The sequence below is a fragment of the Phalacrocorax carbo genome, chromosome 2 (genome assembly GCF_963921805.1).
Source record: "Phalacrocorax carbo chromosome 2, bPhaCar2.1, whole genome shotgun sequence".
Taxonomy (NCBI): Eukaryota; Metazoa; Chordata; class Aves; order Suliformes; family Phalacrocoracidae; genus Phalacrocorax; species Phalacrocorax carbo.
Window position 1 is genome coordinate 41,957,671 of NC_087514.1, and position 16,787 is coordinate 41,974,457.

The window sequence follows — 16,787 nt, forward strand, 5'->3', positions numbered from 1 at the left end:
ATAAGGCTGAATCATACCAATGCTACACAAAGTCACCAATTACAGCCAGTAAGTGCTTGCCCAGTGGTTCCAGAGACATATCATTTAGTAACCAAACAATCCAATTTACGATGGCTCCCAGCACAAACTCCATCACCACTACAGCCTGAAGGAGTGTTAATGGTTTTCCCTACAAAACAGACTCTTCTTGACAGGCACAGCTGAGCTTACACTGCTAAACTTAACAGTACTCTGAAGTTCAATAATCTTAGAGAACACAGATGAAACCTGGAGCAGAGCATTAAAAAAAAGGGGGGGGGGGGAAATCATTGACCAAAACTAGTGTTTCACTTCAGATCACTGACCTTCTTAAAGTTTCTCACTCAGCTGCCCCACAGCAGGACAGGTAAGAGAATCAGAAGGGCAAAAGCTAGGAAAGTTTGTGGACTGAGATAAAAGACAGTTTACTAAGTGAAGAAGGGGAAAAGAAAGGGGGTTAAAAAGTAGTGTGATGCAAAGGTAATTACCACCTCCTACCAGCAGGATGATGCCCAGCCAGTCTCTGAGCAACAGCTACTTTGGAAGAACTCCCCCCACTTTGGTGCTGAGCATGTCAGGGTTGTGTGGAATTTTTCTTTGGTTAGTTTGGGTCAGCAGTCCCAGCTGTGTCCCCTCTCACACCCTTGGCCACCCCACATCCACTCACTGGGGCAGGGGCCCAAGTGAGAAGCAGAAGCCCTTGACTCTCTGCAATCAATCACTGCTGAGTAACAGCAAAACCATTGCTGCATTACCAACACTGTTTGAGTCAAGTCTCAAACACTACACCACACCAGCTGCTATGAAGAACGTTAACTCCATCCCAGCCAGACCCAGCACACCCAGCAAGCAGTTTTAAAGTGAAATTGCTACTATACAATTAGCATGTCTTGTAGAACAGCTAGGCTGCTATTGCGCATGTTACACTGAAGGCATGGAAAGAGCCTAGGCAGGATATGCTTAAGGTATCCCAGCTGTACCCTTCTGAACCATTTCAACACTGTAGGCAGTGAGCTTATTTAGAAAGCTATTTTAAATGGTTTCCTATCTTGTCTTTGTTGTTGGTTAGAACTGACCTCAACTAAACAAGCCTGTCTTAGCTCATCTTAAGAAGTATGCATGCATGCACACAGGTAAAGTAGGTAAAGTTTCAGTCATTTATTTGGTTACTTCTGAATCCTTAAGAACATGGTTAAGGCAAGAGATGAGCATTAGTTACAATTTGTATAACAAGTAATAAAAAGATTTAAGTATCTGTACACTACTTTTGATTTAATATGCTTACTTACTGATGCCTTTAGCTACATTCAGCTTAGCTGGCATTCTTGTGTAAACAGTACTTACTAGAACAAAAAAATAACTAGGACTAGCTATACTTCTAATATACTACTTCAAATCTACTCTTGCAGACAGAAAGCAGTAAAAATACTCATTTGTCTTAAACGTACAAAGCACAGCATTGTTCTAGGTAACACCACCTAACTTTGCAAGTGATATCTGGTTCCTTTAGTTGCAATGGCTTATAGTAGTAGTAGTAAGCTAAAAAGACCTACAAGAAGAAGTCATAACACAATTGGAATTTTCCATTTGTCAAGCATATAAGGCTACAAGTTTTACAGTTTGTGAATAAACAAGATATGTTGAACTGTAACATTCCCAGCCATTATAGATGCAAATGCTTGATGCAGCATATCTTCTTAGCCTCCAGGAAGGCTCATGTGCAGAAGAAAGAAATCACTGAGTACAACAGCCCAAGTTTAGTGGAATCATTATATATATGTACACACACACACGTGATGCAAGTTTAGACTTCAGGAACAGAGTGATCCATCAGACTCTTCATAATGCTAGTTGCCATCCTAAAGGAAAGGAAAAGGCATTTAATTTTGCAAGACAACTGCAGGAGACGACTAAAGCTTCTGATCGCTCTATGTTTGTCAGTGCTAGCCCTTCAATACAGTTTCTGACAACAAATATGTTGCTACAGAAAGCTGCAAACTGCACACCTGGAGAAGCCCATGGTATTCAACATTTCTATCTGTAACTGAGCTGTGTTATTGACATCTTTGAGGATGTGGGCACATGTGCAGGGTAGTATCACAAGTTTACGGGAAGGAGGGCAGGGGGAAAGGTGGGTCTTAGACTGAAAACTGTTTTGTAGAAAGAGCATATCAAGTAGAAGGGGGGAAACTCACACTCAGTTATACCCAAAGCATTAAGTTTAGCAACTTCAAAAACATTTTTGCAGGAGAGATTTAGCAGTGGAAAGCCACTGCTATCAAGGGATTAGAAAACACAACTATATCCTGCCAAGAATCATGTTTATGTCACCAGAATTAGTTGCAATAGAAACAACATTTCATTTGTGAGGTAGCAAGTACTTGTGTTATCCATGTACTTGGAAGTTCTTGGAAACTCAAGTTTAGTTAAATTACATTTAGAAAAGGGTTTTTCCACATGAAGAAAAGGCAAAGGAGCATCACTAACATGTAAGATTAGTTTAAAGACAGAACCAACACACACCAGTTTGGCTAAAACATCAGATTAAGCAAATTTTCAGACTCCCTCTGCCCCCTCTCCAGCCTTCACGTTAAGCTTGTACTCATGATAAGACCTAATTACATTTTAATTAACCTACAAAAAATAGTCACCATCAACTTGATTATAATTAACACCACAGCTGCTTTGTTTATTACTTACCTCTTTATTATATACTCATAAATACTGGAAGGCATGACAGTAATGGTCACTACATTTCCAGCTGTTGCCAAGATGTCTGCAATCTGGGGGTCCTGTTATTAAACAAGAAGTCATATGAGCACATTATTCAAACTGAATAATAAAGCAGCAGTTCACAGGCCTTTTCTAGACACATTTCATGCAGCTTAAGAGACCCACAACTCCTTGCCTGGAGTACTTAACCTTCAGGGCAAGTCACTGAACCTGCAATACCACTTCATAGATGTTTGGTTATCAGTACCTTGCACGAACTGACTAGAGAAGGGATACAGATACAGATGTTATACACAGAATTCCTACTAGAATTTCAACACGGGCTGGCAGGAGGAAGCTTATTCTTTGCCAGCAAAGTTAGACTAAGATAAAAACTGAGGGTCAGCCTAGCCAGGCAGAGGCAGAGAGGAAGAGAATGAGTTGCCTTTGTGTGCAGATAGAAAACTGCAAAGACGACTCAAAACATACGTGTCTCTCCAACCCACTTAAGTTACCTCTCATGACTGACTTAAACAACATATAATCAACTGCATTAAACAACATATTACAATCCTTTTCCCTCTCCAAAACACAGTTCCTGTACACACACAAAAAGCTCACAGCTATCCACGCCCACCACATACTACTTATTTTACCTTCAATCCGATTACATTCTGGCCATTAATTTCACAGATGTTGTGCTCTGTAAGAAGTCCATTTCTCGCAGCAGAACTGTCTTTCACTATTGAGGTTATTTTTCCATTCTTGAATATGAAACCAACGTGCCCTGTGCTGTCCTTATGCATAGTAATAATTCGTTCAAAAGGCCTATAAGACATTTGAAACGCAAAACCATGTTTTCAGGCTACTAAACCACAGAAAGAACCACTCACTATTTTAGCATCTTTGACTTTCAAAAAGTAGTTGTACTCTAAAAGACTCATACATCAACTGCAGTGAACAGTAGTTGGGTTTAAACTTCATTTTGTTAATATTGTTATATTAATATATACTTGTTTATAAACTTTACTTGTTTTCCCTGTTCTAAAGACATTTCACCATCTGGATTAATAATAATACAGAAGTCCCATGCAACATCCAGCCACCACAACTAAACACAAATGTCCACTAAAAATAAAAAAGTTCTCTACAAATATTACAAGGTAAATAAAAATAGCGCAAACAGTTTTAAAAGCTGTAGGTAGACCAGAGGATTCTAGAGTGTAAGTCTTCCCCAACAAGATTTCTACTGCTTTACAGACAATAAAACTTTAAATTATGTCTTAAAAAGCTAGTAAATCCTGGAAGGGAGTGGGGAGTTGGGCACAGAAGTGGTAGACAGAGCAGGGATTCTACTACCACGGTATTTTGATTCAATGCATGATAAAAGTAGCTGCCCTGACAGAAGGAGCATACCCTCCACTGGGTCAAATTTTGCTCTTAAACAAGAATAAACACTGAAAAAGCTTTGAGATGTATACCTAGTCATATCCCGTATCATCTGCCTTCTCATAGCCTACAGACCTTACGTTGAATCTGACGTATTATTACTACATACAGCTAGTCACAAGCTCACTACTTAATACAATTAAAAGCCTGTATTGGTTCATCAAGCATACTTTTAGCAAAACTGGCATTAATTCATACATAAGCAACAGAGTTCACAAGAAAACTATCATGCTAAATAGAAATGCAAACTTATTAATACAGCAAATAATTTGGTACCATCTTTTACTGCTTTTTCAATTAGTATAATCAAAAATAAAGTCGTGTCCAAAAAAACAAAGTGCATAACTCTTGAATTCAGAGTTTAAATCTGACTTGTGCTATCACTCATTAGTATACCTTGAAAAATTATATGCCCCACCCTGCCCAGGCAAGCGTGCACTGGAAGTATACAAGTTAACAACTATTTTACTGTTCCCTACAAAAGGGAACATTTCTGAGGATCTTTGCTATTGAAGTATATGGACATAGAGATTTTGTTATGCCTGCAGTCCTGCTCAAGCAAGGGGGAGACCCAAACCCCTCAGAGTTACTCCAAGATGGATAACGACAATCCATATCTGCAGTTGGCTTTACCTGTCCCGAATGATCATTGAAATCCTTTCTCCAGAAGCCTGTTTCAGAACTTTGTGTGCTTTGTCAGAGCTCCATCCTGCACAGTTTTCACCATTGATCTGCAGAACTTGGTCCCCAAACCGCAGACCAGCGAGGGATGCTGGAGAGTTTGCCTGAACTAACTGGACAAATATACCCTACAAAAGGGGAAAAAAAAAAAAAAAGGGGGAGATAAAGTTCTTCCTTACAGATGAAGACCAGTGACAGAACACACAGCCCTTTAAAGTTTTCCATTCTCTACGCAATACCAGCCAAAGGGACAGAAGGACTTGCTAATTGTCTCTCCTTTAAGGGGCATTTTTGAAGTTTCACTCTGTTTCTAGATGTCTGAGACACTGACAGGTAGTAATGCTAGAATAAAGTTCAGAAATGGGCAAATCTGTTCTGTCTGGATCTCTGGACATTAAAAAAAAAAAGATGTGAGCATAACATTAAAACCTTACTTGTTTTAACAAGAAATCTGAGCAACTAGTTCATCATAGTTCATGTCTAGTGAATCTAGAGAGATTAGTGGTAAATTTGCATATCTCCTTATGCATTTAAGGAATAATTCCTTTGCCAGACAGAGTCTATAGTTAGCTGGAGAAATAGATCAGCAATGCTACGAACTCTATGGCAGATTTCTACTTCTTTCACAACCCCGTTAGTTTTCAACTTTATCGATTATGACTTGCTAGCACCTCAGGTGAAAAACCCAAGCTGTTAAAGTCAAAGTACCCCTACAGAACAAGTAAAGTGTATCAAGGTAAACACACACAGAAAAACCACACCACAGCAAAAAAACATGCTACTCTCACAAAACCCCAGCATTTCCTGGGTTAGGAGAAATACAAACAGCCCTTTCACCCTATATGAAACCTTGAGTACATTTTTTTTTTTCTTTCAAAACATTCAGATTAAGTGGCCCAGAGACACAGAGAACAATCAGAGTAACATTTTCCATGTTGAGAATCAAAAGATACAGAAATAGAGGAACTCCAGAGCAGGTTTAAGGATCTTCTTGCATCTATGATCATGTTAAGGGAAACAAAAAAAGCCTACTCTGAAATTACACTTTCCATAGAGGTTAGATGACACCCTCACTATCCTTACTTTTTTCTACCAGCAATACACTGCAAGAATCTATAAAAGAGCTACTTCTAAGCCATGGGCAGTTCTCTGCCTACTGCTGAGCTTTAAGCACTGCCCAGTGTTTCCACAAAGACAGAGACAAGAAGTGTTGAACTGCTAGCAAGTATCACAGCAGCTCTAAAAGGACAAGTTCATGCTCCAAAATGGAAAAAAAAAAAACAAAAAACACAAGCTACAAGTGTTTGCAGGTGCTATAAAACACATGGAAGTAGGTTGCCCCTGTAAATTTAGATCCTAGCCCAGACAGCTGGATATCTAGTTACTGATCTAATGAAGGATTTTAAAATTCTGATAATGGTTAAACAAGCATTATACAAGAGACAGGTTTGTGACCATACACTAACTTCACTACTAGATTAATCGAGCAGTAAGATCTCTACAGGCAATAGCAAGCTTCTGTACTTACATTGTCAACAGACTTGAGGCGAAGTCCAATTTTGCCATCTTGATCTTTACATAAAATTGCTTCCCGGATGCCTTGCTTAATTTCTGCTCTGCGAATTCCAATATCATTTCCAGTCACTGGAGCTACCATGTAATTAGTAGAAGGTCGTGTTACCAGTTGCTGATTAAAACAAAACAGCCAGACAACTTAGTTTCAACTTTTTTTATATATAGTTATACATTATCTTACATTAAGTGATGTTTAAAAAAAAAAGAAACCAACACAAATGAAATCACAACACCAGCTCTTCCCCCCACCCCAACACTGAAAATACACTGCTCAGTTTAAGACCAGATTAAAATAGGCACTGTTACTTAAATAATTTATCAGTCAAGTGTGGTACTTAAGACAGATAGCAGTCTACTCTCTAGAACACTAGATATACAGTCTTTACACTTTTGCTTTCTAAAACATGCTTGACTGGTACCTACACCCTGCGGCTGAGCAGCTGCTGCCACTGGTAAGTTTCTCTGCACCTCTTCCTCACTGAGGCTCAGGCCCATATACTGAGAAAGTTCTGGATACAGTCTGGGGTATAAGCCTATAGGAGAAAAACAAAACACCCATCAATACAATTGTTGGTTTAACAGAACAAGCAGTTCATATGTACAATTACTTCAACAAATCGTTTGCTATTGTAATGTATTTAATTTGAAAGTTATGATGGAGGACCCACTTGAATCAGGTCTGTTATTCTAGCTCAGCTTCGAAAAGTAACCAGACAAGCAGCACTTCTGACGTAAAAAGCATACAGAGAACTTTCAGTTTCAGTTTCTTCATTCATCCTTTATGGCACAAACATTAGACACACAGTGGTAAGTTCCAAAAACAGTGTTGTACTGTAGTACAACCACCAGACATTTAACCCCAAAAATCTGCTGGAAGCTTTATGTTGATAGCCTGACAAGATTAAGTTCTACCTTGCTGGGCACTTCTGTACTGACAGAGATATGTGTATGTGTGTGTTCCCAAGCAAGCTCATATGGAGAGGAAAGGCACCCAGACTCATGCTGCTCTCTAAAGCTTACAAAAAATACACTTGATAAATAAGGACAACTAAGTTTGAGGTAAGAATTAAAGAGAGCTCACATGGTACCAACAACAGATCTTGTTATGATAGGCCACCGGGAAAAGGTTTTTAAAGTTAGGAGGAGGGTTAGTGTTTGACACAACTTCCTTTTATAGGCAAACACTGTGTTTTGACACCTATAGCACCTCTACCAAGGAGGTTCGGGGCAAGTTGGCAGCGTGGGGGGGGAGGGGGGGAAGGGAAGTGGCCTTTCCAAAAGGGCATGGTCTCACCCTTAGTGAATGGTATTACATATTTATAGGTGGTTTTGACCATACTGTAACTTTAGGCATTCACAACTGCTTTTCACAACATTAGGATACTATACAGTACGTGAGCTTACCTCCATCATGAGGAATAGGAGCAGATGCTTCAGACAAGATTGCGGGATTAGCTGGATTTGAAGAAAAGGCAGTCTGAGCCTAAAAGCAAAAAAAAAAAACCTACTCAGAGGCATTATCTTGTGCAAGAAAAATCTATGAAATCTTTATTATGCAGCCAGGAGACTAAGTATTTTGTTTCTTCTTGTACATGCTAGTTATTATTCATCTTGAAGCTCTGAAATCAATATTTTTCTTCAACACAATATGCTGTAGTAGTATCAAACTACTTCAGTAGATCAACTTTATCTTCCTCAGTAATAATGCAGAAAGGCCTTATCGTCAGTCTCTTCTGGTTTTGTCATTAAGCAGGTTAAAGAGCACAAGATCTCCTTAAAAGACATATTAAACTTGGCTGTCAAAGCTTTATAACTAAGTTTTAAGGTATGACCTTTGGCTGAGTGCTTTATGATTAGGTTTTTTTCAGCTGGATAGCAGCTATTTTTCTCTCTTCACCATTTACAAGTGTTATTCATGGGTTCTGCTACAGGCGCTTAATGGTTACAAGTTAAATTACACACAGCCCGATACTACTAGTTTAATACCTTCTCAAAGAAATAGGACCTTCTAAAATTATTTTTCTACAGAAGGTGCCACAGCAGTGAACACACTTAGCTTCTATATTGCTTACTGACTCACAAATATAAGACTGTATTAAAGTAATCCAGTTTCCTTCCTTTTCAATACCTCAGCTACTACTTTTTTGGCCTTGTGTAACCATGACCAGTGAAACACACTACTTTACAGAAGCCTGTTAAGTGTGATGGAAATAGCTATCCCAATAGCCTTCCTGAGGTTGAACATCAAAGGTGGGAGGGAAATTACTAAGTGCATAGTGAAACATAATGCTGAAGAGGACACATAAATCATCTAACACAACATGATGGCCAAATTACTTAATGTTTTTAAGGAAATCATGCTTAAAAATAGAAGACTTCGTAGTCCTATACTCTCCAGGAAGCTGTTTTTAGAAAAAAGTTTCAGAGCAAGAATGACTCATTATTTACCAGTATCAGATGTATTTAGAAGAATAGCCTCCAACTCAAAAGCTGGACTAAAAGAACAGGTTAGAATATTTAATGTAATAAGTCTGTTTTAACCAGCAATCATTTTAATCTCAATCACTTGTTGTGGATGTGGACTTTGCCTTTCCGTACTCTGCCCCCTTTCTCCTAAGAGTGCTCTCAGACATATTTAAAAGGACAGAGTTTCTGTAATGCACTCTTTGGGAAAAGCAAATAACTTAGCCTTAGCTACTAAAAATACCAGGGAAAATGGAACTGCTTACTCTTGAAAGAATGGTATTTAGCAACACCACTATTTACTTCCCCTCTCTCACAGCTATACCCAATACACAGCCCACCACCCCCTTAGTTCCTGCTACAGTCAGGAGGAGCAAGATGCCATCACGCAACTGCTGAAGGGCAGTCTTCCCACTGATGATGGCAATAAGAACACCCCAGCCTCTGCACTGGGGATTTGTAACCAAATGCTCTTGCCTCTACCTCCCTTCTCTCCCACCCCCACACGAATTTTCTCACAGGCCATCTTGCTTAACATGCCACTTAACAAGTGGTAGAACTTTGTGAAATCCTAATTTAAACTTGGAGTGGACAGGCATCTTTAAGTATGACAGAAAGCATCTGTCCCACATGAACTGATTTCTAGAAAACTGACTTTTGATATTACAGTGTCACCAATGATTAAACTAGCTTAACAGAACAATTTGTTATGCTCCCTACAGAAACCTCTATAGGGTTTACTCTTATTTGTCTGTGAAACCCCACAATAGACTACAGGTGTACTAACTCGAACAAGGCACTCTGCCCAAGTTCATAAACCCTGCTGAGCATGTGGGCAAGAAGACAACATACAAAAACAGTCCCTGCTCTATGAAACAACAGAACATCTATCTATGGTTCAAGGTTTACAGGATTTCGTATAGAGATACCCTGCTTACATTTCCTTACTGTTTCATTCAGTGGTCACAAAAGCAGTAGAAATACTACATTTAATATTTTTAGTTTTTACATATGAACTCTAGCAGTTGGTCTTTATAAGGCCAGAGGAACACATTCTTGGCTCCAGGCTATTTGGTTGTTTTTTTTTTTTTTTAGTTCAGCATTATTGGACCATAGATAAAGGACTCTGGTAAGATAAGAAGAATGGGGTGGGGTGGGCAGACACATGAAGAAATCCCAACACAGCTGCCCACAACTTCAAGAGCCTCACCCCACACATACAAACACAGGTGAGACTGAGGAACTCCACTTTGGGACAGCACAGGAGAGTTAATTAGCTGTTTTGTGCAGTTTGCCTGATTACTTCCCAATGAGAAGGACAATGACAGAAGCAGCAGTATAACTCACTGCTGTTGTTTAAACTGGGAGGGAATCTATTTAAGTTTAGGAAAGAAAAATGGAAGCTAGCTAAAAGGCTGAAGAAAGCAAGGAAATTCCTTGTAAAGTACATTTGCATCAAATTTCTCATGGAGTTTATTCATTAAAATGTTTTTCATTATTTGGTTTTGCAGATATTTTTTCATCCTCATCTTGTCTAATAATAAAGCTACCAGTATTCTTACACAGAAAGGGCTTTACACAAGTGTGACAATCTTGGAAGTATTGAGAGAACTGATCACTACCATGAAATAGCTAGAGGACAAGTCTGTGATTCCAGATGACATTAAGAGAGCCAGTGCTCTTTCATAGTGCCCAGCTGACCGTGAAACCTTTCTGCCACAGGTCTGGACACCAGAAATGAAGCACAGCATATTTATTAGTTCTACAGTCAATATCTATTCATCACATCAGAGCTGAAATATGAAACAAGACTATATTTGTCAAGTAGACAAAGTATCTATACTTCAAAAAAGCAAACATATCAAAACATTAAAGACAAATGACTAAAAATGAATATATAAAACAAAATAAATCTACCCAACAGCAGTAAAATAAGCATTAATCATATTACAATCAAGCTACAAAGTAAACAGTTTGTTCTTCCCCATTTAGAGTGCACTGGTGAAACAAACTCTCGCCTACTGTAAGGTCTCCCCTTCCCTGGATTAAATACCATCAGATATATTATCATCATTAAAACCCATCTTATTAAAGCCCACCATACCTGAATAACTTTGTCCACCTTCAGATCTTCCAAGGAAGGATAGAGAGACATTTTGAGGCAGTCTCGCTGGGTAGAAGGAAGACAAAAAAAGGGGGGGGGCAAACAAACAGCAGGGTTAGCTGTCAGAGATATTTACTTAGGACTACCACTTCAAAAAAAAAAAACAAAACACAAAGGGGAAAGGAAAAAAGAAGAGACAAAGCATTAAATAAATGACCTGCAACCTCCAAGTCTTAGCACTACAGATACCTTCCATTAAGACTACCCATTTAATGTCTTATCGATAATAGCCTTTGCGCAAATCGGCTTTATTTAATATACTTAACTTTGTCAAAGTTCAGGCCTCAGCAATGAGAAAGCCTATAGAGAAAACCATTTCACAAGAAGTACGGCAAAGACAGACTTTAGGAAGCCAGGATGCAACGATGATGAGGGTTAAAAGGAAAAAAAATCTAATCACCTTCTTCCTCCTCCTCCCAACTGGGGCAGTATTTTATATACAACTGCAGATGCTTTCACTCCGTTATCCAAAGTATTTAAAGACTTTTCGTCAGTTCTGATGTTCCAGTAAAAAGCCACTGAAGAGAACTGGCTTCCTGTGTCCATTTGCAACATATTAATTGCAGCAAGAGACCATAAAGCAGCCAGATTCAGTCAGTGGTGAGTTTCATAACACACACCTCCCTTCAGACTGGCTCTCATGTGATGTTGGGAGAACCCTGTGACAACTTTTCAGGAAGTAATAAAATGAAAAAAGCCAAGGAAAAGAAAACAAGCAAAAACCAAAAAAAACTCAATTCACATGATTCTCTAAGGTACCATGCTGACACCCAGCTCTGATACAACTGGGCACCTGAGGCTTTGGGAAATCTCATTTTCCAGAGCTCCTTCACTCACATTCTCACTGAGGTCAGCTGAACTTCTCAAAACCACAATAGAATATTTCACACCAACTCAGGGCAACATTTTAATGAGGGGGGAAGGAGGATATAAACAAAAACAAAACGCGATACAGTTTTGGAAGTTATACAAGGCACTGAGAACACAGTTAATGAGGCAGCCCTGTTAACAGCTTTCAGTTTGGGGATTCATTTTCTCACCCAAAGAGTAGTTTAGAGGTCCTTATTAGCGTAACAACTTAGCAATAATTCCACACCAGACTAAAAGTGACACTACACAAATCCTTGAGCTACTGCTTCTCTACATGCAGATATTGGTTGGTTTCAGGAAAGAAAAACCACACACATTGATGCCTGATGTGATACTGCAGTAACACAATAGACGTCTCTTCATATTACACTAAGGTCATCAACCGCTTTTCTACTTGTTCAGCAGAGTGCCTGACAGCTCCAATATCATGTCAGACTATAATTAAAACCTTAAAAAAGCATGCCCTAAATGTGACAGATCTAAACTGCGAACGTGTGGCCTGTTATGTTGAAATAATTAATTGCCACTGACATTTTTGACTAATTGTTGCAACTAAACCAAACGTAGCTGGAGCACAGAAGCTTTGTTATTCTGTTTTAATCCAACATTGACGTGAAACAATCAAGTGCTTTTTCTCAACCAAAACGGGTAATAGCAAATGAAAGCCCAAGGCTGGCAAACCCCTCTCTCAGGTAAGCGGTGCCCGGATGCTGCATTCTGCTGCTGACACCAGCCAAGTCACACGCAGCATCAGTCTCAACATCTACTTCTACGCCAGAGCTGCCCTAGCCCATTCAGGTGCCTGTCCAAGCACTGGCACACGTTCAAAGCCGGCACACCTCCGGCAGCGCGCAGGCAGGAAAAGAGAACAGGCCAAGGACGGTGCATTCCCAAAGAAGTCACCCCTTTTCAGGGCGATGAGGAGCACAGGAGAGGCATCTTGCTGACAGCGAGCTCTAACAGCCACCCAGCACCAAAGCCCAGCAGAGGTCACAGGTCCTAGTGACCAACTTCCATGCCACAAACCCCATCACATTTACACCTCAGCCAGCTTTAGTTCCCCTCCACATACCAGTCTCACTCTGCACGTGATTACTAGTGACATCTGTTGTAGACGGGCAACCTTAACTTTCCTCTACTTGACAAAGAGGAGCACAGTGCTTTCTGAGGAAAAGTATTAGCAAAGCTAAACATGTATTAGTTGTCAGATCACATAAGATGACATCCCAGCTGCTCATCCTGCTGCTTTACAAACACCCAGCCACTTCCTTTCCCCATTTGAGGGCTCACAAACCCAAGTGCTTGTCTCCACTACCAAGGAGTTGCCAGGCTAGCTCCCTCGTCTTAATCTCACTAGTTACTATTTTTGGTTTTCCAACTAAATAGCCAGAATAACTGTCACCACTGTAACTGCATTCAGCAAGCTCCTAACTTTGCATATGGTATTTTCAATTTCCACACAGGCAGTTGTAGCAACTAATCCTCATGAGGTAAAGCAACATCTGCAAAACTGCTGTATTTAGTTTAAAATTTGGCAACTGTTATTAAAAGGTCACTGTCAGGGTCCACCAGTGACCACAGGAAGAACTTGTTCATGACTTCTGTACAATATTATTCACAGTATAAACAAGACTTTCAGCAGGCACTGTAACAGCTTTAGGTACTGGGGACTAGCTACCACAAAGTGTGAGTCACTATAGCCTCCTTTTCTCCTAAGAATCTTCACTGACACCAGAATAGTTTTCACTGATCATTTCCATATTCCTATGTCTTGCAAGGCACACAACTGTTTAGGAAAGCAAAAGTGAAAACCAAAGGAAAAGCACAGGGCAGGAGGGAAAGCCATTAACTCAGCTAGCGACCCACAAAACCTGGCAGTGAAGACCTCTCCCTGCTTCTCCCTTGGCTGGGAAGTCCAACCACCAGCACGGGTCAGCACATCCCACTAAGCGGATCCTCTTTGCCAAACGGAACTGCTGGGCCACTGGCCAGAGACCCGTGGAAAGGCAGCACTCGTGACACCTCGGGGCTGCCAGCAGGAAGTCTCGCGGGTGGGAGCGATCCCAAACTGCCCTCGGTGGCATGGCTGGGAGGAGATGGGCTTCCCGGCACGCTCTCCAGGTCAGAAACCACAGAGCTGAAGGCAGTGTGGGATCCAGCTCAACCCCAAGCCTGGCCAGCCTGTAGCAAGTGCTGTCTCTGAAAGCAGCAGCAGTGGGGATGGGGGGGGAATCAAAACAAAATAGCTACCCACAAGCGTTTTCTGCCTGTGGCTCACGGAGAGATTACAGCAGGCCACAAAGCCAGCACCTATACTGAAACACTGGTTTCCACTTCCCAAAGAGTTAGAGACCTATCAACCCAGAAATTCATCTTTAAAGCAGATCCAGGACAAAACTTCCTGGAGGTCAGGCCGAAACATCAGGAACTGAGCCACTGTTTTGCCAGATGCATTCTCCCCTAATAACTCAGTATTGCCCTTCTGATACATATCTAATTAACCTCTGAGCAACTGCTCTCGTTATGCATTTAGCTCTGAAATTTGCTGCCTCCATTTCAGACCTGAAGCAGGGCTCGCTTACCCGAAAAAAAAAAAAAAAAACCCAAACCCAGCACATCGCATCCATTCCGCCCCTGCAGCAGCATTCAGCCAGCCTAAGAAGAAGGCATTAGGAACGCCCGAGTCTCCTCACAGGAGCCGGCCGAGAAGCACGGCCCTTATGCAACGACCCCGAGACCCGAACGCCACGCCGGAGGCACCCCCAGACCCAACACCGCGGGAGGGCGGCGACACAGGCAGGCACACAGGCGCTTATTTACCCGCTGTCTTCTCTGGCCGCGGCCGGAGGGACCCCTCGGGGAGGGCGGAAAGGCAGGAGGAACCCCTCGGGGAAGCAGCGCCTCTCGCCCGGCAGCGGCCGCCCGCCCCGGGGAGCGGCCGCCCCACGGCCGCAGCAGGACATGGGTTCCCGGCGGCGGCGGGGACGAACGCTGCCCTCACATGGGGCACACCAAGGCCGCCGCTTCCTCCGCCTTTCCCCTCGCTCCGCTCCGCCATGCCCGGCCGCCGCGCCCGCAGCCCCCCGCTCCTCCCGCCCCTCCCGCCGCCGGGGACGGGCCGTCGCCCCGGGCCCGCGGACAAAGGGCCGCGGCGGAGGGGGCCCCGTCAGCCGGCCCCAGCCTCTCCTTTACCTCCGGCCCAAGCGGTGGCGGCTGCCGTTCGTCGAGGCCCGCAGCGCGGAGACGGGCAGTGGCGGTAGCTCCCGCAGGTCCCGGCAGCGCCGCTATGGGGGAGCGGGGAGCGGGGGGCGGAACTGGCCCGGCCCCGCGCATGCTCCGCCGGCGGCGGGAGGCGCCGGGCGGGGCCGGGGGCCGGGGAGCTGCGGGGCCGGGGCAGGGGCTGTCCGCTGGCGGCTGTGGGGCGGAGGGGCGGGGAGGCGGGCGCTGGGGGCCCAGCTACCTTAGAAACGGCCCCCGCGCCCCATAGCGGCCGGCAACGCTCCCCTCTGGTCGCTCGCCTTACTCATGGGCGGCTGGCCGATGGCACGCTTCATCTTCGCGCTGCCTTTTCATCAGTCATTTGCCTTTATTGGCTCACAGTTGCCATCGTCACGAAGGAAAAAGTATGCTTTTCTATTCATTTTACAACCTACACCCCCCCACACCCCCGGTAATACAGCACGCTCTGCTAACTGGTATCGGCTTTGATTTGCGTCTTCCCCGGCCGGGCGTTGGCGAGTTGCGACACGCCAGAGCCGGGGTGAGCACGTCACCCCCTGGAGAAACCGTGATGTAACCTGTACAGTGACAGGGATGTCCCGTAACAAGCTCGGAAAGAGCCTTTCATACTTAATTACCATAATTATTCCACATTTGCCTTATTTATAGCATGAACTTCTCTAGCATCAATTTTCAGTCTGTAAAACCCCTCTGCACTTGGCTGCCTGCTGTCAAATCTTGTTCATCATGTAGATAATTAAATGTGCTGAGCACCTTGAAGCTTTTCTTCAGCTAAGAAACCAGAGCGTTCACTAGAAGAGTTTTGACAGTTCACCAGCACTGAGGAAGGAGGTCTGTGCCTACCTCCAGTCTCTTTCTCCTGTCCTCAGCCAGTCCCAGTAGTTGTCAGGCTCTTCCATGGGACAGCTTAACTTACTGGTCCAGCAGAAATCAAATCCACAAAAAAAACATTAATGTCTTTCTGCTGGGTTAGTGAGCCAAACCAGCAGGGGAAGGATCTCACAAGCACCAGCGCCAGCCAGAGCAAGGGAAGGGAGGGTGAGCCTGGAAACAAGAGGAAGGAGGAGGAGGAAGGAGAACTGGGAACGGGAGGGAAGGGTGATTCCCTTCCTTCTGGCACTAACAGGCTGTTCCAGCGTTTGAGCTGCCTGCACAATTATAACCTTAGTTAAGCTAAACAGAGGTGTTCTTGCAATGTGTGTTGTCCAATCTTCATAAGATTCTTGGTCCTCTCCAGTTGCCAGCATCTTTGGTGAGCAGCACAGGGGTGTGTAGGATTGAGGCAGCAGCCGCAGTGGCACTGAATACAGAGGTACAGCCTCCCTCCAGCTGCTCAGAAGGCTTCTCTTTCTATATCCAACGATCAGCTGGGCCTGGCACCTTCCTGCACGAGCATCTGAACCACTGGCCACTGAGTCATGCAACTACAGATCATTAAATATATACGAAGTGCAACTTTGGGTTTAGGGTATGAGTTCACAAACACCCTGTGTTAGGTGTCTTCTGGTCCAGGAGGGAGGGAGGGAGTCTAGCTCTGGTTTAATAACAGCAGATGATTACTGCATTTGTAGTGTTAAATTTTCTACATAGCCAAAAGTGGTTGTTAACATAAGTG

At 43.0% G+C, this 16,787-nt stretch overlaps 1 protein-coding gene across 1 annotated transcript; it reads right to left on the reverse strand.

Moving 5' to 3' along the window:
* Positions 1-1,161: 1,161 nt before the first annotated feature.
* SDCBP (syndecan binding protein) lies at positions 1,162-15,292 on the reverse strand. The gene is made up of 9 exons (XM_064442670.1): positions 15,125-15,292; positions 11,003-11,068; positions 7,840-7,918; positions 6,859-6,968; positions 6,389-6,547; positions 4,813-4,988; positions 3,387-3,558; positions 2,719-2,810; positions 1,162-1,877 (listed from the first exon to the last, which is right to left on the reverse strand). Exons 1-9 carry the CDS (start codon positions 15,263-15,265, stop codon positions 1,823-1,825), a joined length of 1,050 nt encoding a protein of 349 aa, XP_064298740.1. The 5' UTR covers positions 15,266-15,292; the 3' UTR covers positions 1,162-1,822.
* Positions 15,293-16,787: the final 1,495 nt, after the last annotated feature.

Excerpts from the sequence above, each read along its gene's own strand:
- SDCBP (XM_064442670.1), bottom strand. The coding sequence starts at position 15,265 with ATGCGCGGGGCCGGGCCAGTTCCGCCCCCCGCTCCCCGCTCCCCCATA. Across the intron at positions 6,548-6,858 it reads CAGCTGCTCAGCCGCAGGGT|CAACTGGTAACACGACCTTC; the intron begins GTAGGTACCAGT and ends TGTTTTAATCAG. Across the intron at positions 1,878-2,718 it reads TATGAGTATATAATAAAGAG|GATGGCAACTAGCATTATGA; the intron begins GTAAGTAATAAA and ends CCTTTCCTTTAG.